Here is a 22,235-nt window from a genome sequence, read left to right as displayed (position 1 = left end):
AGATTTGGATTCAGCATGAATTGAAATGTTCCCATTTCAATGGCCTGCTGCCATTTCTGCTGTCAGCAGATTCAGCCCATTTATTCTTTACCTAAAGCAGGGTTTCTCAATCTCAGCAACGTTAAGATGTGTGGACTTCAACTCCTATTCATGCTGGGTGGGGAATTCTGGAAGCTGAAGCCCACCCATTTTAAAAGTTGCTGAGGTTGAGAAACACTGGCCTAGAGATTCACCAATATAAACCCCAGTGGCATTGCTGAAATATGTTGCCATAAACCATATTGAAATATGAAAAAGGATATGATTATTCTTGTTTGGGTCCTCAAACGGTAATGCCAAAGTAGAGATGGAGCAGAATCTTTTTTTCTTCTGCAAGAGAATAACATGAATTTTCTCTGTAAACTAGGGAAAAGCAAGTCATTGGTAGTCTGTGTTTGGTCTACTTCCGGGGAAGAAATGGAGAACTGAAGATGGCTCTGCTGAGAGTGGAGCTGACGATGTGGCCAAATGAAGAGCTGGTGAAGGGACCGACTCTTCGCAATTCCTCTCCAGACAAGGAGAGGTCTGGGATTGCCCACAAGTGCGCCAGACAGCCGCTCCTTGCAAGGAGACTTCAAAATAGCGGTCTCCGGCAGGTTTAGAGTGCTGGATGATGAGAGATCAACATCATTGCCCAAACCGCAATTCAGTGCCTTTAAAAAGGAAACAGGGTTCACATACTTCCTTTCTTAAGCACCTTGGAAATGGCTTGCTTCCTGCTTTTTGAATATTAGGAACCTTCATATGGCACGTTTTACTACACTGGGTGAGTTTCCTTCAATCCTTAGTGAAAGAAGTTTTATGCTGTACAAGTTTAATGACTTAGTAAAAAAATTCTTTTGAAAAAAATTGGACATGAAAATCTAGCTGGAGCTGTTGGCTCAATAATCATTGCCTTATATAGCTCTGTGGACATGAAGGCTCAAGTCCATTTTTATTTTTTCCCATGTTTAAAAAATCAAATTATTGATCTCATTTATTAATAAAAGAGAGAGGATTGCAAAAGGATTAGATATCTTAGGGTTTATCAAAGGCCAATGAATATTGTGGATAAAAAACCCAGTTAATATCTGCTGCATAGTAAAAGCAAAATTTGGTGTTCTAATAAGCAATTAAATCGCCAGCAATCATTGGATTGCCAATGTGGATTTTATTTTCTACAGCTTGAAAAAGTTTCCACATACCAAACACTAATGAGAGTTGCAGTGTCTGAGGGATAAAAATTTGGTGTGATTAAAACTTTCTCCTGATAAAATATTAAATATTTTGAAGGCAAAGTGGGATTTCTGTGATACTAATGCATCTGCACTTTTTTCTTCCAACAGCCAGTAATATTTATGATCCTAATAGCCTGATGAGCGGACTTTCTGTGCCAGCAGAGAAATGCTTAAAGTGGAGCATCTCTTACACAGTGCATCATTTACGAGCTCTGACATTACATCAGGGTTGCAAGGACATTATGGCAGCTTTTCAAACCCCTATGCTGCAGCCAATATCGAACTATAGTATCAAACTGCGGCGGGCTTTAGATAGAGGTTTATCTGCTGCTGAATGTTGAGTAAACTTAGCTCTCAAGACAGATGCAGTAAATACATAATTCAAACATCTGTGCTGATTTTAGTATGGAGGCATTTTTTAAAGCAAGCAAATGAAAACAAAATATACAAGCATTAGGAGAGGACTAAGAGATAATAGTTGTTACAACAGTTTTTTAAGTTTGCAGGTAAGGCACCTGAAGTGTTTGGGGAGGTAAGGATTGCAGAGGACCAAATGATAAATTCACTTGACCAACCAAAATCCAGGAGAAAGGAAGGAACAGAAAAAGAAATACAAGATTTATTTTATTTCATGTCTCTGTTTTCTATTTTTTAATTAATGAATACAGTCTCAATGCCTCAAAGCAAGAAAACACAGTACTTGCCGTTCTATTTCATGCATTCACTTCTGTTTGCAACTCATGGCTATAGCCCATTTGCCCAAGTCTTACTTTCTAATCCATATTTATACTGCATAACAGATACCTCAAAGAGGGGATCCTATTATCCCTAATATCCCCAATTTTAAGGCCATTGGCACTGTATAGGTTCCATCTGAACATCCAGCTGTTCCACAAGTACTGTTTTTATCCTCTTTCTCCTAAAAAGGGAAAGGTTTTTTCTGTAATCAAGTCATATTTTGGCTTTAGTTATGAAAATAACCTAATCAGTTATCATTACCTACTTCCAATTACCCGTGGAGAAAGCCATGTTTGTAAGCCATGTTACATTACCACTATGATACTACAGAGTTATGAATCTGCCTTAGCTTTAGAATTCAGCTACCAAAGTCAATCACTCTATAAATCAATAACATAAAGTCCGTGTCGCTGTTGTTTATTGGAAACCTTTCACTGATTAACAATTTACACCATTGTTGTGCTTCAAACCCCACCCCATCCAGTGAGATTCTATAGTCTGCTGGATGAATGGCATCTTCCATAGGTTCCTCCATCACTACAGAAAACAGTCTACTCTGCTACTGCACAATGTCTTATTATCTAAAGATGAGGAAAGAGGTCCTGGAATGAGACTATCGTGTTCGGACAAAGGGCAAAATACTCTCTGGCCAAGTTCTAAATCATTTTGGTTGAAACAACATTTGAAATACCTAATAAGGAGACCCAGATCTCTTTCCTATATGCTTGAATTAAATGTTTGAAGGCACCACCAAAGTAGCATTTCATACCTGCAAGTAATCATCTAGTTCACTATTGCAGTTTTTAGAAGCAATCTATAAAGGAATGTTTACTATAATACAGTAGGCAAAGTCATTATAATGTAAATAGAAAACAATGCCATAGAAAAAAGCATGTTGAGCACCATTGGTGTATTTCTCCTGTTCTAAAGGCTATGCGAAATGTCACTTACAAAAAACCTCAGTGAAATCTCACAATATTTCTTTGTTTTGATATTTTCAAGAGGGATATTGTTACTTATTAGGTAAAGTATCATTCTTTGGTACAGAGGGCTCCCTTATTGGTTGCAATGGACTTGGCTGATCATCTAGATGAGAGCTAAGATTTTCAGATGTTAAAAGTGAGGAATTAAAGACAATCTCACTCAAGTCAGACTTGATAGATATCAAATGGGGATCTTCAGAGCTTAAAGGCTCCTCAGCTAAAACTTGTGTGTTCTCTCGTGTCATTCCCACATCAGATGGTGATTTCCTTTTCATTCGTGTATATGATTTGTCAAGATTTTCCATGCCTTGATCAGTTTTTTGAAAACGTCCAAAGAACCAGATGAAGAATCCAAACAAAACAAATGCTAATAAAGATGGAATGAAGGCCAAGCATTTAACATCTAGGCTTGCACCAATATATCGGCTATGCAGAAACATGTCATCTTCAGCATAGGTCCTGTTGGTCAAAGGGTTAGTGTTGTTTGACCGCCACTCCCAAGAAAGTTTGGTTCTGTTGAGGTCCTTTAAGCTTTCTAAATCTTCCACAGTATAAATTTTCTGTCCAGGACCAATATATTGACCGTATTCATGTGGCTTGTAGAATATTTGATTCTTCCACATATTCAGATCCAAGATTAAAACAAGAAATATAATCCCATAATTAAACCATTTGCCTGCAGCAGAATGAAAAGAAAAGGATAATAATTAGAAAATTCCTGTTTACAACTACAGCATGCAAAGTCAGTAGGAAAAATAAGATGTGAGCTTTTTCAATTAATTTCACAATGAAGTTTTAATTAAATTCTTTGTAACAGTAGATTTGTGACTGAATAAGTTTTACAATTTAGGTAGTTAATCATTTGGAAATGTGAGCCTAGAAGTAAAATGCTGAAATTCTTATAGTAAGGTCTAGGTGGCCTGTGGATTAAGCCATTCTGTGCTGCAGTGTAGATCACTACACAGGAAAAGCAGCCTCTTTATACTTTAAAATAGGTCCTAAAAAATAAAAGCCATATGACAGATCATTTTTAGAGGCTATTTTTGTGTTGTTACTAGTCATCAAACACTATAATATGTATAATATGTATTGTGGAAAAAATGGAATTCAGGAACTCAGATCAAGAAAGACTGTAGACTTGCATGTTCAAGCAGTAGATGACAATTATTCTATACTATTGCTTTTGAATGATAGATATGGATTTAACTCTGAAGTTAATCTTCTTCCCCCATGCTTCTTTTTCCTCATCTTAACTTTAACAAAAACGGAACACAATAAATTAAACTGGTTAAATAACAATTAAAAGCAGCAACAGAGACCAAACTACTAACAGTAGCAGCAGCAGTACAAAAGTTAAAAGACAGAGAATGAAAAGATTTTGCCCTGACTCCAAAAAGATAATGGAAGACGTGCCAGGGGAGATCTCTGAAGAATTGTATTACTGCATTCACTAAGTGCCTCTAAAACCAGCCATGCAAAGTCTGTTCTTTATATCTGAAATCTTACACAGTTCATATAAATAGCTGAAATGGCTATCCTTCATTTTATTGTAATTCTCTGAATTTATGAACTAATAATTGCCAAACATATAAATTAACTTGCTTTTATCCATGTCTCCTGCAACTAGGTCAACGACAGACAAGCTTTCATACAGCTGAATCAACATCAGATTACAACTCTTCCCAGCCAGCAAGGCCAACTATGATGGCTGGGAACTCTGAAAACTGAAGTTCAACCTATGTGGAGGACACGGGTTCAGAAAGAGTGACCTACACAACCATCAGCATCCACCAAAGAGAAGATCAAGATGTAACTTCTGTTAATTAAGTTTCCTAGGTCCAGCTAGGTCTTGAGAGAGGAAACCCAGGCCTAATATTTCAGGAGGAATTCTAGGTCTGGTATTCTAGGAAGAAACACTGTGGAAGACCAGGCTCAGCATTCAGGCCTTCTGTTTTCTAACCTTGCAATGGAGCAAAAGGTCCAAGATAAGGAACATCAATGTGTCTGTTTCTAGTAACAATGAGAGAAACAATGTGGCTGCTTCTAGTAATAAATTACCAAAACTGTTTTCTTACATCTGTTATACCAACTGCAAGGAACATCAAATGTCCCTCTCCCACCAGAATGAACTCTGTTGTTAACTGCCTGGCTGGTATGTTTGCAGACTTACATCCTGCATAGATGATATACAGATGGTCCACCTATAACAAATACTCCACTGGAATTGCTTTGTCTTGACTTCTGTCCCTATCTTTCTGGTTTTGCTTGCATGGACTTGGGAGGCATATTTTCATCTAAAATGAATGCACTAAAACCAGACATGCCTGCTCAGGTTGTAACCTATGAACAAAATGTTTTTCTGGATCGGGCAGGCACTTGGGTATTTACCTTATTTGGACTTATTTTAATAACCCCCCTTCATCACTATAGGTATAATGCATATTGATCTTGGTCATCAATAGTCTGAAAGGCCATCCATATGAAACCAATATTTACACATACTTTTGTAGTGGTGGCTTGGATGCAGCCCTCAGAGCTCTTTTAAAATGTGCTACCAAATTGTAATGCGTCAAAAGAGCATACTTAAATACACAGAGAGTAATCAGATTACCTGTATTTAAATAATGTAACATAACTTACTTTTAAAATTGCCTGGCCTTGCCAATTATGTTGTTCTACTCCTACCCATTTTCTAATGCACAGCCCTGGGATATCAACCAAAGACAAAATACAGCCTCTGCATTCTGCCAACTGTATAAATGGTTTTTGACAGTCTTAGATGGACTGTATGAAAAACTACAAGTAACACAAAAATGTGTCCCTTTGCAAAAGAGAACATGACAGTTGTGGTGGGTTCTTGTTTTAAACCTCTGAGGGTAGATTTCTTTTATCAATGTAGAAAGTAATCTGAGATTCTCAGGTGTTCAGATTTGGTCCCAGATACCAAGCAATGTTTCATATGAGCTGAAAGACAGAAAATCATATACTTTTCACATAGAAGGAGGTAGCTGGTTTATTTATGGCTGAGCAGAAATGGAGAGTGACCATTCTTCAGGACAGCATGAGAAAGTAGACATACTTGATGTACAGCTCATGTTTTTAGCTTGGTGGCAACTGTGATTCTGATAGTGGTGAACATGTTCACCCTTCCTCCAAAACTCCATATAAATGAAATAATGTTTTTTTTACCTCACTATGCATTTGTTTATCATATAGCTATACCTGACTGATTATAGGCACCATCACAAACTTAATTCAAAGCAAGAACAAAAAGCATGTAACTTACTACTTCTTGAGCAGAAGAATGCTACCTAATGACTGTTAAATATTTTTCCATTATGTAAATATATATCATTGCATAACTTTCCATTCCAATCACATGGACTTCTGAAGGTCCAGATTACTCATTTCCAGCATGGTTGAGTAAAAACATTAAAATAATCCAGGTTCACAATTTAATGTACTTTAACGAGGGAATAGTTGGAGAGTGGATAACCAAACTTTCTTTTAAGTCCTACAAATCTCCCTGGATACCATGGAAACTAGGCTATCCTGTGTATTTCTATAAACTGCTGCCTCGGAAAGAAAGCACATACTCTGCAATGAGCCATCTGTCAAGGGAAATCTAGATGAGATCAGCAGATGTAAAAATGCAGCTCTATGTACACAGATAAAAGAAAGAAATGGAAATGAGAAAATAGTATGTAAAACACTCATTAGGGATTCCACAACACAAAGGGTTAAGATTAGGGTTAGGGTTAGTAGGACTGGACAAACCATTTAGAGCAAAAGATTGCTCAAGCAACTCTGCTGAGGGTTTGAGAGAGAAGGTTGCGTGGATGCAGGTCTGGACAGATTGAAGCACCCCTTACAGTCTTAGAATTGAAGGTTTAACAAGCGTGAAATAATAATTCTAGTGATTCAATCATGTCAGTCTTGATAAGAACCTTCTGAACATTATATTAATCTGCACCCACTTTTTACATGTGGCTCCATGATCTATATATCAATTTTAGGAGTTGGGGAGAGATGTAGATGAAGCTTCAAATGAAATAGGGATTATCTTCCGTGGCACATCATTCCCGTGAGTGCACTATTAATATACTGCATGTGCTATTCGAGGTACCTGAGATATTAGTTCTTATTTATAAGCCATTGGGGTGTAAAAGGAATCTGCCATAGGCTTGTATGAAGAAGATTAGTAAGACCTACCAAAATGGACATACCATGACAGACCCAGTGGCACTGAATAACATTTGCTGCCATCCATTATTCTCTGGTAAAAATTAGTACCAAAGAATATATATTTCAGAAAGCAACATACAAAAATGCAAATGTTTGAGTGTAGAGACAGAGAAACAATTTACATGTGAGAAATGTATATTAAGAAAAGTTTTCTGAGAGAGGTTTATAATCAAACTGCGTATCAGCAAATATTAATACATAAGTTCTACTTATTAGGGAAGGCTGTAAATGAAAAACATGGATTGTTTTATGGCTCCTAAAAATAACCTTTAGAAACTCAACCCTACGAAGGCAGACAATAGAAGAAAACAATTTTACACTGATTTACACATTCCTAATAGCCTAATGCTTGAAGTGATAGATTTGCTACCGAATGCACTGATCTGAAGATTACTAATGGAGCAGATTTAACAAATATTACAACTGAAAAGATATGAATTTTAGAGTCTCTCCCCAAATAGATTTTTTAGAGAGTGCCTTCAAGTCAGTGCTGACATTTATCTGGCTATATTCACCACCAACAGGGTATCCCATTTCTTACTGCAGCTTTTATATAATGCCTAGTAGCTGACAATACTTTCCATAAATTGTGAATGCAGATTACAGGCAACAAGCTTTTTCTCATTCCAAGAAACAGTGGCTTTCTTGTTGCTTTACAAGGGAAGGAGAATGATTTGATCTAAAATAATCTGAAAGCATAAAAGGAAATGTATCTAATGTTAAAAATTCAAGCAGGTGAAAAGTGAAAGGCAATATATGAATTTTCAAAGCTCCAGAAGAAAAAATAGGTCAAGCTTTTGTAGTTGCTAAAGTTGGCTGGAACCAAATAAAGCCTCTACATTTATTGCAGGAGTCTTCTTTGTGTTCTATATCCATATCAAATCAAATCTAGATCCAAGATAATCCTGGATTTTGTATGAAGTGAATTCCAAAAGAGATCCCCAACAGAGCTGAAAATACCTGGGTTTGCCAGAGTTTAGATTCAAGAGGAAAACTAGGCTTTGCTGACACTCATTAAAAGAACACATGATTTGTATATATACAACATGATTTGCCATGAAGAAGAAAAATCTAAAAGAATAATTTGCTTGTTATTATTTTTATAAATAAATAAATAAATAAATAAATAAAAATAAAAGTTCAGTTTTGTAAATAACTGAAGGCAGCAAACGTACCTAATACTCCTTCCTCCTCCTCTTATTTTCCCCACAACAACAACCCTGTGAGATGTGTTAGGCTGAGAGAGAGGCCAACATCACCAACCAGCTTTCATGCCTAAGGGGGTACTAGAACTCAGTGTCTCCTGGTTTCTAGCCTGGAGCCTTAACCACTAGACCAAACTGGCTCTCTACTGTTAGTAATGCTGTTAGTATTCTACATGTATATACAGTATTGGCCACTGATTTAAACACACCCAAGTAAAAAAACTGAAGAGCCCAAACAACTACAATCTCAAGATAGGAGCTCAGAGCCAAGAAAGTATTTGACAAAAGTAATCCTACTAGCCAATGCAGGAAGTGTTAACACGATTCTTCTAAAGATTCCAAAGACCTGCTAGACTTGTCCAAAGAGGGCAAGTTTGGTCTTCAATTGTAATAAAGATCGATTTGATCCTTTCTGCTTATTTCTGCTTGATATCAATGGGAGTGAAATGAACTATGCCAACCTGAAACAAACAGATCTTCCCATAATCTTGGTACGTGTGCGGAACATGAGATGGGTGTGAATCACAGAAATTCACAGCCTCTCCTGTATAGCCATAGAATGGTACCCAATCTACTGAAATATCTAATTAGTCTGGGAGGGGTTAGATCTGCCCCTCTTTGGGCTTTTGTCCTCTGGCTACGATATTAGAGTCCCCCAAATTCTAGACCAAGAGATTAGAATTTATATTCTAGTCCGTGCATGACATAAATTGAAACTGTAACTTAGGCAAAAGACAGATGACTTCCCACCAACTTTTTAGATACCTCTGTGGAATAGTAATGCTAACAGTTGTCCAATATATTCCTTTCTGTTTTTCTTTTAAACTGCAGAACCCTGTTTGTATTTCCTTGCCAAATGGCTATCTCTGAGAGCACACTGCCTTGCCATGTAATTAATTTTGCACCAAATAGCTTAAAAAATAGTCACAGATACTTAATTTAAAAGAAATATAATTTCCAAATAACTTTAAACAGGGTCATCAGCCAAATCTTTGGAATTCTTTTTTACATCTAAGTTCTGGATTTGAATGAGGTACTCATAATATATGGAAGCAACATGGGCAACTTTAAAAGTTCCAAAGTTGGAGTTCAAAAACTAGGACTGATTTAAGAACAGATGGCCACGCATAGCCTACCCAAGGGGAGTTTCTCATGCTGGCTTGATACTCTTTATGATTCTCCTAAAATGGCACTGAACTGAGATAAAGCAGGCTCTTGCAACTCTGGTGATGTGACATGCATTCAAATGGACTCATTTGTCTAGTAACTGTAATAAATAGGACTTATTAATTCTGAGCTGGAAAGGGAAAAAAAAAGATTTCACAATCCTTATTCATATGCTCATTCTCCAATTAAATTATGCCCTTCACAAAAATATCTCCATCACTTTAAAGGGTCTGGGAGAGAGAAAATACAGCGTAAATGCAATGGTCAACCTAGACAGTCTGCTTTTAAAAACAGCTAGAATGGGAAAAAAATCAAGTCATTTAAAGTTGCACACTCATTTATCTCATTATGGAAGATCTTCCTTCACATCCATATAGCCAATTATCTCTTTTTCTTTTAGACTGCTCTTCTTGCCAAAAATGTTGACGTACCCTTGCTTTCTGATCAATGATACATTTTCAAAATGCTATACTGTAGCATATATTATCCACTTACTGTTGTCCCATCTTCATATCCTTCTACACATGATGGAGGTACAAATCACGCTATTATTTATGCAACACATAAGGGAGGAGAAGAATCAGGTTCACTCCATATAGACACAATGCCTGTGCCTCCTGGTAACAGACAGTAAACCTCTCTTGCATTATGAAGTATGTGTGTATCTCTATGCAAGTCTATCCTACAGGAAATAGAATTCTGATTTTTCCTGGATTTCTTTTGCGTGAAGCGATACTATGCATAGCAGACCGATTCTAACTGAGATCAAAAGCGTTCTTGTAGGAAATGTAGAGTTATTTTTTTGTCTGTTCTTCCTACAATACATGAAGGATATTCAAATGAACACTTCTCAAACATGATTGAAAGCATTGTTCTTATCTTCTTCTAGATTCAAATGTAAAGATGTATGTTGGAAAAAAAATCATATTATTGTTTCATTTTCGGCTTTGTTTTACTTCCCACCCCACCACATTCATGGGGGGGTGTCGATCTCTTCACTGAAATATAGTGGAGATTCTTCCCTGCCTGCTGCTTTTCTTTCTTTGGAGTTAGCCATTAAATTGGTTTTAAAATTCCAGTATACGGACTATTTTCCTCTAGGATCACAACTGTCAAGCGGAAGCCTGTTGGATATAAGAACTCTTTCCATTTTATAAGCACTTTTAAAAATATATCATCTTCTAAGCTTTATATTGCTTTCGGTGGAGATTCTTTCAAAAATTTTCAGTTTATAATTTTGATAGTTTCCATCCAAATGGCAGAAACCGTTAAAGTGAAGGTTGTTTCCCATTGCGTTATGATTTCAGTTTAATAGTTTTCAATTGCTTTTGTTAATCCTGACAACATACCCCTTTCTACTCAATGTTTTCAGACTGTAGTATTCTCGTTTAATTTACTAAAGCAATGCAATGTAGTGTTACCAGTCAATTAGGGGAATCTTTTTAATGAGTAACAAATTATAAACCTGAAAGGGAGGGATTTTCATTCATTTCTCCTATTCTTTTTTATAATGGACCTAAGACTTGTCAAATTCTAGACAAGTATCTCTTCTTAAAGAAAGCTGTCATTGATACACTTATGAACATAATTCCCCTTCTCTATTCAACTTTGATAGTCCCAAGGCTGGTTAGGTTTCCCCAATGCTATTTACATAACAAGCACATTAATTGCACCTGTACGATTCTGTACTGCAACGTGCTATTTTTAATGCACACTCAAACCTAATGGAAATTCAGATTGCTCTTAACATTTAGTCTCATGGTTAAAAGTTAATTCTATTTTTCATTCTTCTGGAAACTATCTGCTGTTCTGTGCTTCTTCTAGTTAAAGAGTGGTAGAGAGTTACAGCCAGACTTTCGGAGCCCATAGCAAATGGAGGATTAGGAGGAAATGAGAGCTCAAGTTATATGGAAGCTGAATTAATCTGCAAGGATATAACCTGTGATTCACATCTTTAAGATCTTCTGGAAGAATTTTGATACAAGGTCAGATGGTGTAGGACAAGTGTCACTGGACTGTACCATTTCAAACTTCAGGTGGGAAATCACAAGAATGAAGCATCTCTCCTCGATATATCAATCTGTCTCCTGAAAACCTCATTATTCTTTTAAGAAACCATATGCATGAGAAGATTTTAAGCCATACAGTTTTCAGTATATATTGATTATATGCTCTTCCCAGGAAAAGTATTGTTACCTTCTCTCCTTAATGTGGCAAACCAATCAAAGATACATGTACCACTTTGGAATCCTCCAGTTTTGCTTTGAATAGGATGTTCAAGGAATGTTACATACCTGTAATATGTATGTGATACTCCTCCTTTAAAATAGTTTTCAAATAAGGCAGTCTGAACTGAAAATGTGCAGCAGGCAAGCCTGGAAGATTCACATCAACATCACCCATAAAATGTGGAAATTCCCAGTCCTGCCAAGAAAGAAAAACAAAAGAAAATCTTACCTTCTAACATTTTTTTTTTAAAATAGATCTTCTCTCACCTTCAGATACACTTTACAGGGTCAATTTATAAATTATGTTCCTTACTCTGGGGTGATTTATTCAACTTCTGTGACTAGATCCCTATGAACAGTAGCATTAAGATTTCTGTTTGGAATCTTGCAGTTGGTCTCGCCCCAAACTGGGAATAGATAAGACTACTATCTGCCTGGAAAGACTGTCACCTACAAGAATGTTAACAACTCAAAATTATTATATTGATCCACAAGGAAGACAACTCTGACTTTAAGATAATCTCACTCTTCCCAAAAAGAAAACGCAGATGGAGGGGAAAAGTGCAGAGACAGGCAAAAGTGCTGGGGAAAATGGAGCTTTTCTACCTCATTGACCATTGTTGCTAACCCAAATGGAAACCAGTTCCATAGACTCCCCTTCTCCCTAAATGGGTTTGCATATGAGACAGTTGTGTATGTAAATAAAAATATCTGCCAGAAGCCCCCCCAAAAGATAGACAGACAGACAGACAGGCAGACAGAGAGCAGAGTTTTAGGACAAAAGAGGAAATTAACTGAATTAATAGCTATTAGTTAAAGTTAATTGCCTATAAAGTATTTCATCTATAACAGTGTTGTCCAAACTTGGCCACTTTAAGATGAGTGGACTTCAACTCCCAGAATTCCCCAGCCAGCCATGAGTTGAAGTCCACTCATCTTAAAGTGGCCAAGTTTGGACAACACTGATCTATAACATGGGTATTGATTATCCATATACATATACCAACTATTCTCTTTTTCACAGAAGCCTTGTTTAGATATGAGAAAAAGGATTAAATTCACTAGGTAAGCAGCTCATTCCCCAACAAGCAAGGACTACTGTTCACTAGTGTCAAGTGCATTACCATCTGTCCTCAAAGCTTAAAGCACCTGTCCTCAAAGCTTAATGCAGCTGTAGCTTTTACAATGAATGGCTCTACAAGCATCTACATGCATGGCCGCTTCACTTGTGGTCCCAGTAAAAGCATGTCTGGCGTGGAAAGGATGCAGCTGCTTTAATGCTCCAAGAGTGTTTTATTCACACTAACATACTTTGTGATGCACTTCTGAATGTTTTCCATGGGCCTAATCTTCAGGCTAATTTTTAAAGATAGCTATTTGTGCCTCCACCAATTATTTTGTTTTTAACCATGTCTTCTATTTTTCTTAGCAAATATAAAAAGATCCTTAATTCATAAACAATTGTTTGGGAGGAGTGAGAGGAAACTCTATTTTTACTGGGTAAAGATGATTGATTCTGGGAACATAATCTATCTCTGCTTTTTTTTTTCTCTCCTAGTGACAGGGATTTAACCTGAAACCTTATGCACATATTTCTTGCAGTCTACCACTGAGATATGATCTTTTCCATGCCTGTCAAAAAATGATGTTGCTACTTTGGCCACAAAGGATCCTCCACAGGATTCATGCAATCTAAAAGTACATATACTGGATTCTAAGTTAAATTAATTTACAGAAATGGTGCTATATAACTCTAATTGCATCCCTTAAACATCTCGTAAGATGTTCACAGAATGCTCTTTGAAAATCACTCAAAATTGGTTTCAGATTCCAAGATAAATTAAGGCAGTTTTTGTAAGAAAGTTTCCCATCCTTTCCCTTTCTTCCCTGCATTCATTTCACAATGTTCAAGACAACTCTTGAGTATTTCCACAAAGCTTTCTGGAGGTTGCTGGTAGCTAGTAGGAGAAACTAGAAACAGAAACATTCTACCATGGATGTTCGAGCTTTAATCAATTCATCCTCTCAGTTCTCTCATCTTGTCTGAAAATCTGAAGCACAATCGGCAGTCAAGCACTATCCCACATATTGAGGATCTGAGCAACAGGATCACCCAAAGAAAATACAGGAGGTCCTGATTCAGTTCTTACTGGATAATTAGTTTATTTTAAATTAATGCAGTATTTCCTGCAGCCAGCCAGCCAGCCAAACACAAGTATTCTTATGACCCTGGAATGTCTTTGAGTACATCTTAGATTATTAACATCCAAGCTTTCAGCGGCAACTGATGGTACAGAATTACCATGGTCAGATTTCAAAAGATTTCTTTTATATATATTTTTTAAAAGAGTGGAAAAAATTGGGCCCCTGTTAAGCTTTAATACAAACTATAATCAGAAATTGATTCTTTTCATTTCTAGGAACAGTCCTTGCTACCGTAATTAAACTGTCAGTTTACAGATAGATAATTTAGCAGGTAAGCACCTGGCCACAGAACTGATGCAAAAGTAAAATTGCTGCAGAAGAGAGATCTTTTGTTAACATAGAAATATTGTTCTAAAATCACTGCTCTGTGCATTGGATTAGGCTCCTTCTATTCATATTCTAAAATACTGTCTTTCATGAAGGCAGTATTTTAGTACTTCACAGAGTTCCAGATTGTATTTTATATTCTAGGGAGTTCCAGTGAAGTCCCAATAAAACTACTAGACCATACTAAGCAATCTGTCCATTCCAGAAGGATTACAAAATCTGTGAAGAACCATTTATGCTATACAGTCTGATGGATGGTATTGAAATGTCTTTGTTCATGGATATGCAGGTAATAGGTGCGAATACCCATCATTTGTTATATTGGCTGTAGCCTTTTCCAGAAGACTAGTGTTTGGCTAAATATGTTGGTTTTGTATGGTTGAGGGGGGACTGTCCTTAGGTGATGTAAGAGATTGTGGAGCAACTGGGAATCAAGAGACGCTGGCATCTTATGTCATAAATAGCAACTTGTTCTGCTATCCATAGAGTTCCTTGTGAGTTGGTAGCCATGGTCTAGATCCAAAACATGAAACTATGTATTCTCTCTTGTAGGGGAATAAGAAGTTTCAAAAACTGATATCAAACCCTATGCACCTGGGCAAAATCAAGGCAGCAAGAACTACCCCAATTTCAATAAAGTATATTTAATGAAGGTCTGGGGCTAAGTACAGAATCTGGGACACTGCGAGAAGAATTTCTCACCCTAATTTATAGTGAGTTCATTAAGATGGAGTATCTTTGAATGATCTGAAATGCTTCTCACCACCTGGGCTGAGTTACCATTTATGAGATTAGCTGCCAGTGGACTTGCCTTCTATCTTGACTGCTTATATCTCCTCTCACTTCCATTCTTTTTTCAGCCTCCCCATTATCTCTGACTTTTCTTACTTCTCTAATGTATCCATCCCACACCTAGGTCAACAAGATCTCTAAACGTATACATGTGGATTGTGCATAATTGCTGCAGCATTGTGAATCTATGCAGTCCCCAAAGGAAATTCAAGACCCTGAATGATCTACTTGTCCCATACTCCTATCCATCTTATCTCTACTTCTATGTAAGGTTCTATTTGCAATTTCTTTCAAGTATGTTCAAAATCTGTTCAGCTATTATTTTTTTGCCATGTTGTTTATTTAGCTTTATTTTTCACAACACAAAACTCCAACTAGATAGAACATTTGCTCTTTGAAATGAATCTGATGTTTTTTAAACAAAGAATATCTAGCCTCAACTAAATTGAGGAGTTGCCAGGCAATTCCTTCAGTTTACGGACAAAATGTAGTTAATTTTGGCCCTAGAGAAACCAACTGAGTTGTAACACAGTATATCACATATGGGAAATAACTCAGTTGTGTCATATCTATTAGGCTTTCTTGTAAATCACTGAAATGGCAGCATTTTGTTTCCCTTTTTGTATTTTGGGGGATGGGCTAAGCAGAGCTTGGGAATTTTTTATAGATAGCATGCTTATGTGCAGTCTCCCAGTTTTTTTAAAATGAAACATTTTTGTGAAGAAATAAGTGAAAAAGCCTGAATTCAATGCATTCTATCATAAACTGGGATAATAATCTCTATTTTATCAATTCACAGTGGCAATACAAAGATGGAATTCATGTAGAGAGATAATATCTCCACCATGCTGCTTTCGCATGGCATTTTTAAAAATCCTTCTTGGACATTTATTTCCAAGTTGTGAGCTATGGAACTGCACATTCAATACTTAGTCATCTTTCATAGAATAGAAATCTTCAAATCGGGATTCTAAATATGTTCAATTACTTAAGTAAATGCATTTAGAATCTCCTCTGCAATTGGGAACTTTGTTGAGTTGGGACAATCCAAGACATTTTCCTGCCTGATGCAAAGAACAAGAAAGCATTCCTATTCTTTCCAGAAGATTACTGGACTGGAGATTGAATTGCCTCCTTGACATTGTCTACAGAACTGAGCACCCTGCTAGTTGAGGAAGTCAGGTAGCCTTCTCTTCCACAGCAAAATAGAAATAGCTTACAGACTACACAACCATCCTTCAGACACCTGCCACCTAAGATAATAGCTTCATTTTGCCTCATGATATGGCCAGCCTTAGTGCAGAGCTTCACATTGCAGAGAGGAGTCTAAAAATGTCCAGCCAAATTTCCCTTTATAGTTTTTTCACTCACGTTGAAAGGTCAGGGATGTAATCAATATGTGTAAGGAAACTAAGAGTACTTAGTCTCTTTTTCTCAGGGCTGAAAAATCTGTAATTCCTGAATTATGTTTTGAATCATCCTAATTCTGAATCAGTTCTAAACCAATTTAAACAATACAGTGTTTAAAAAAAACCACACTTTCCCATTTAATGTGGTTGTGATGGAACCAGATATGGAGAAAGATCCTAATTTGGATATAGTTTGCTCAGGTTGTGTGTATGTTTGTGTATAGGCATATATGGTAGGAAAAATCCCTTTGCTTTTCACCATTTAAAAGTTACTAGCGTATCATCAAAATTTGACTAGAGCGTGCAAAGAAACCTGAAGAATTGGTTGCCATAGTGGATACTGTGGTTTGTTCACCGAATTTGGGGAGAGAGGCAGCAGAGGATATTTTCTACATATGTAATTTTCCCATTTCCCATCTTTATTTTCTTGCCATGAGGTAATTGGTTAAAGAGGGAAAAGCTGCAGCTGTCATTGATATTCCAGGAACTCTTTTTATGGAAGCATCCTGGAAGTAATCCCAATCTGGGGTTTATGTTTAAATACATATAGGATTGTGGTATAAAAGGGGCTTTACTGAAATTGAAGTTGTTCTTTTGATGTAACCTTTATTCCAGATTGAGTCATGATGATGATGAAGATGATGATTTATGGCTACTGACTAAATAAAGTACAGGTAATACAATAAATTAGAGAGTTATAAAAGGGTGGCTCACAAGTTAAAATAACAATAATAATCAGGATAATCCCAACTTGATTTTGTTTGGCATGAACAGGTTGTCCTCAAGTTACGATGGCAGTTGGGACTGGAATTTCCATTGCTAAGTGATGTGGTCATAAAGCTCAATGTCACGTGACCACATAGCTTAGCGACCGCAATCCCGGCACTCCCTGTTGCTGTTGTTATCCGAATCCCACCAATCATTAGCTAAGGACCCACCTCGATCCAAGCCATTTCTGACTTGGTCCCTCCCAGGCCCAGGCCTTAGTCAGGTAAGGGACTGCCTCCCTTTCAACTCCCTCCAACTGTCTTTTCCCCCCAACTTTGCCCTTTTGGCTGCACTGCACCCTACCTTGTGGAGTGGCAAGCAGGCCCAGAGCCACGTGGTTTGGAGCTGCTTGCTGCACTGCAGCTTAGAGGCTTCTTGGTGTGCTGCAGCTCTGGAGCTGCAAGAAGCCCTTGAGCCACAGCGCAGCATAGCACAACGCAAAGCAACAGTCACCCCAGGAAGACCAGCTTGGCCCAGCACTGCGGTGTGAAGCCCCACCCACCCCAGCCCACCCTGCACTCTGCTGCCCCAGCTGACCTTCGCCATCTTGTTGCTCCCACTGCTGACTAGGCATGTCCGGCTTGGCTCTTCATGAGGCAGCTGCTGGCCACACAAGGTCTTCTTCCCCAGGTCTCGTGTGGAAATTGCCACGTGCGACTTTGGGAAGAAACCTTGCATGCCCAGCAGCTGCTTTGTGAAGGGCCAGGCCAGGCATGCTTGGTCAGCAGAGGGAGCAAGAAGACAGCAAAGATTATAACTGGAGAACTACCCGTAGTAGAGAAAAACTCTGAAAGGCTTTCAAGATTCTGTAATTATACCTACAAAAATAAAGAGCATTTCTGAAATCCTTGCTGCTCCTCTTTCCTGACCTTGCCTACTCCAAAGTGCTCACATGTATTGCAGTGCTTAGGATCTGTATCTGGATTGTGTCTACATTAAACCGTCCTAATCAATGGATACAGCTTCCAACTCTCTGAAATTAACCATGTCTATCAGTAGCACATAACGTCTGTGGCAGAATAACTTAGCCTGTAGAGTGGAAGGCTGAGGGTTTCAAACTTCTATTCTCTCACCTGGTGTCCTTCTCCTAACTCCAGTGTGTGTAATAGATAGGTGTCTCACCCCTATCCCATCTTTCTAGTGGTTAAAATGTCAAGAAATAAAAACATGGATATAAATTTCTGTAATATAACTTATGGCCATTTCACTTAATGGGGCATGTTAGAAGTTTCAGGCTTTCCTTTCCTTCTTTGGGAAATAAATCAAGCTCATCAAACAAAATCAAACTTTATTTAAAAAAGAAGAAAAGACAAAATATAAGTCTCCTGAAAATTGCAAAATAAAGTGCAGTGTTCCAGGCAGACCAAAGCGTGGTGCTGGTCTGCTACAAATGAGTCAGACGGAAGATAATGCAGTTTAATATATAGACTCTCTGAAAACTATAATAAAATTTATCTCCTTCTGCTCAGCTTGAAAGATGGAATGGAAGATTGTGGCTACACACTCTATTTTCTTATTCACATAAGGTTATTAGGCTGGATTTAGCAGAATACAGGGAAAAAAACCAATGTAACATACATTCTGGCTTGAACATAATTTTCTATTTCATGAATAGTTTTTTAAAAAAATGAAAGACCCTTTGCTTCATTTTATTTGGATTTCATTTTTTTCCTAGCAATTCCAAATTTATTCTGAAGCTTCGGTGAGATACTAGCTCTGTGCTTGGAACTCAAGTCCCAGCTTCTTCCTCAGCTACAGTATGTCATCCTGTCTGCCTCTGCTTTTTAAAGGATTCACATTTTTAGCCCCAAAACTGAAGGAGCATCTGCAGTGTCTCTCTGTGAGTATGTGACAAAGAGCTATGATTCCTTTTGGACATGTAGATTCTAGGTCTGCAGCCTTCATGGAGGAAACTTTATTGGGAATGTCTAAATTCTGCTGGCTGGCAAGGGAACTCTATTAACAATATTCATTTTAAAGAGATTCAGCAGTGAAAAATTACAGTATAAAATTAGAATCATAGAATGAAATCAGTCAGTGGTTTCACTCACAAACATTCCATACTAGAAATACAAGAAAAGTTGATTTAGCCTACCCAAGGAAATTATGCCTAGCTGTCAACGTTTGATCAAAGACAGGGGATATGATAGATGTTTAGGTCAACAGCAGCCTACAACTCCATAACCTTGGGATCTAATAGAAGCAGAACCAGCAAGGTGGAAGGCAGAAGCAAGAGAGCCACACACTGTTTAATTCACACAAACAAGTTTCTATAGCCAAGACAAGCACATGTCTAATTTCTCCATTACAGCAGCAGTCTCAAACATTTGCCATAAGGAGCCCTTTTCAATTGATTGTGCATCATTTACTCAAAGCTTTGTCAGGAGAGCAATAAACACACAGTGGCCTCTCCCCATTAATGTAGGGTCTGCCAGTTTTATTGTTTTTAGTAATAACACAAAGCTTCATAAAGATAGCACGCTGCTGCCTGGGTTATTATATTGAACTTTCCACCCAGGTACCGCATTCCTTATTCACAGGGATTGAGGGAAATGAAATATGCTGCTATTAAGGAAAGCACATGACACTTGCTTTACATATAAAAACCAGTAGATATTTTTCTGCTTTTACTTCCAAGCAAAACATCTCAGGCATAGCCAAGGAAAAAACTCTGCCCCATAAATCAAGCCCTTTAAGCAATGAATGAATCATAAACCTAAATACCAGGCTTAAAATGGTACCCAAAAAATAAAAAGGGGAGGAGAAGCTGTATTATTCCCTTTGACCCAAATGCAATTGCAAATATACGTATATACACATGCACCCACCCACCCACACAGAGCACCCCCAACCAATATGCCTTTCTTTGTAAACTCCATGTAGAAAATATGCATTTCATCTTAAATATGAATTTCATGTTGAAAGCTTTTTACCATTAGGAATCCTTGGGCAGATTTATCAAAGCAAGCAAGCAAAGCACACTCTACCTGATTTTAATTGCATCAGCACTACCTGGTTTTGACAAGCAAAACTATCTGGTTGAAATAGCAATGCCTTTCTCACCCATGTTCTTCCATCAAAAAGAAAAGCACAAATTAAGTGCTCCTTGAGCATGTGTGTAGGAAAAAATTAAAAAATGAAATCGAAGTTTGGTTATGAGCCCTGAATGAATTAACATCCTCTGTCAGTCAGATGAAAACCTGTTTATAGAATCTCCTCACTTTCAAAAATGGCTGTGTTACAATTTTAGAAAATGATGTGCGTGTGAGTGAGAGAGAGAGAGAGAGAGAGAAACGGTGGGCAAACCTTCAGAGGGTTTTGTAATTTGGTTTAGATAAGGAGCTATAGTTTAAATGCACTCTTGAAAGGCACTCAGGCTTTTGATGGATGCCCTCTTGTGACCCCTCCCTTCTCATCTTCTGGATTCCTGTCCTACTTGATTGCTGATGTAGCCTCTTATTTTTTTAAAAAAAATCTTATGGAATCTCTCACTGACAGTCTATACTGTAGCTTCTCTTTTTTTCTTTCTGTTTTCTTTCTGCCTCTTCCCTTTTCTTTTTTCTCCGTTCACCCCAAATCAATTGTCAGACATTAGCCAAAGAACAGTTCAGATGTTAGCAAGATATGGGCAACATTCAAGATAACATCTGCAGGTTGTTACTCGGGATTAGATATCGTAACATCTTGTCATTTCAGTTTCCTCACTGGAATTATCCTGTAGTTGATTTTCTCCCACAAAAGGATGGGCATTTCTGTTTTTTAGCATGGACCAACAAGAAGCTGGAAGTCAGCTAAAATTATGCCGAAGATGAGAGCAATCAAGAAACACAGATGCAAAAAGTAAAATCTTGTTGCCTTCCCCAGTTTAGCCAACATTGTTGGGTACAACTTCCTGAATTCCTAGCCAACACAATCACTGGAGGACATCTTAAACCACCTGATTGGGGGAGACTGATATAGTAGTTAGATAGGCAAGGGCATCTCATTCAATTGGTGAATGACTTAGAATCCGCAAACCAAAAGTTTACCTCCAAATTACATCCATGCTAATGAGATGACTCTCTATTGTTCAGCTGTTTTCACTTTCTCCTCTTTTTCCTGTCCTTCCTCTCTGCTAAAGAACTGTACTCTTGGACTAGTGAATACATCATCATCATCACCATCACCACCAACACCATCAATATAAGAAAATTAACAATGGAAAGATCTTTGGAGTACACAGAATACAGCCAATGCTAGATTTCTGATACTGCTTTAGAAATGCGGCTTAAGAATATCCATCACTTTTCCTTGTTGAAGAGAAATACACATTTTAGGCAGCAGCCTAGTTGTAATAAGCTTGGAATAGGTTTTTAGATATTTATTAGTAATCAGAACTCATTTAGCGCATGCTGCACCACCATTCCGCATTAGACACCTATGTTTCCAACAGTGTACAGCTTCCATACTTTCCCCAAGAAAGGCACATCTACATTTTGCCCTTTGCCTACTTTTTATCTCCTTGCCTTTGCCCATTTCAGTCTTTTTAAGCCTTTTTGTGGTTTAGGTGGAAAGAAAGTAAATAGATGAAAAAATTTGTGAGAAGAGTTCCTCAGGGACATAATTATTATTTTCCAGTTGTTTATTATTTTATAGTTTGGTTATTTTGCATTTTTTGTGCTATCTTTGCATTATTGTAGCAATGAATATTTAAGACTCATACAGTGTTGGAGAAACTTAGTAAGGGACAACACTTTACCTCCAATTCTTTTTTGGTTAATAGTTCCATAGTTTGATCAGTGTCTGGGAATGGGTCGCCCAATAAACCAAGAGCTGTTTTCCAGTACCAGGTGATACTGCTTCTCCCAAAAGACGAATCAGATGTATTAGCATCCATTGGTACTCACAATCCATCTTGATGAGACCATGCATA

General features: G+C 37.6%; 1 protein-coding gene across 3 annotated transcripts in view; it reads right to left on the bottom strand.

Moving 5' to 3' along the window:
- Positions 1 to 1,830: 1,830 nt before the first annotated feature.
- Positions 1,831 to 22,235, bottom strand: part of TMEM117 (transmembrane protein 117) — a 215,539-nt gene continuing 195,134 nt past the window's right edge. For 2 of the 3 annotated variants that reach the window (XM_088141752.1, XM_088141753.1), the window contains exons 7-8: positions 11,889 to 12,018; positions 1,831 to 3,653 (exon numbers count right to left, since the gene is read on the bottom strand). In XM_088141752.1, coding sequence (XP_087997878.1) covers positions 3,007 to 3,653; positions 11,889 to 12,018 — 777 coding nt within the window. In that variant the 3' untranslated portion in view covers positions 1,831 to 3,006. The remainder of the gene's footprint in view (positions 3,654 to 11,888; positions 12,019 to 22,235) is intronic. The other variant, XM_088141754.1, reaches the window with a different exon arrangement.

This window comes from Python bivittatus, unplaced genomic scaffold, assembly GCF_059951505.1.
Source record: "Python bivittatus isolate LINGU-HERP-01145 unplaced genomic scaffold, Pbiv_v1 ctg000330_np1212, whole genome shotgun sequence".
In the NCBI taxonomy this organism is placed as follows: domain Eukaryota; kingdom Metazoa; phylum Chordata; class Lepidosauria; order Squamata; family Pythonidae; genus Python; species Python bivittatus.
This window is presented reverse-complemented; position numbering and strand designations above follow the sequence as displayed.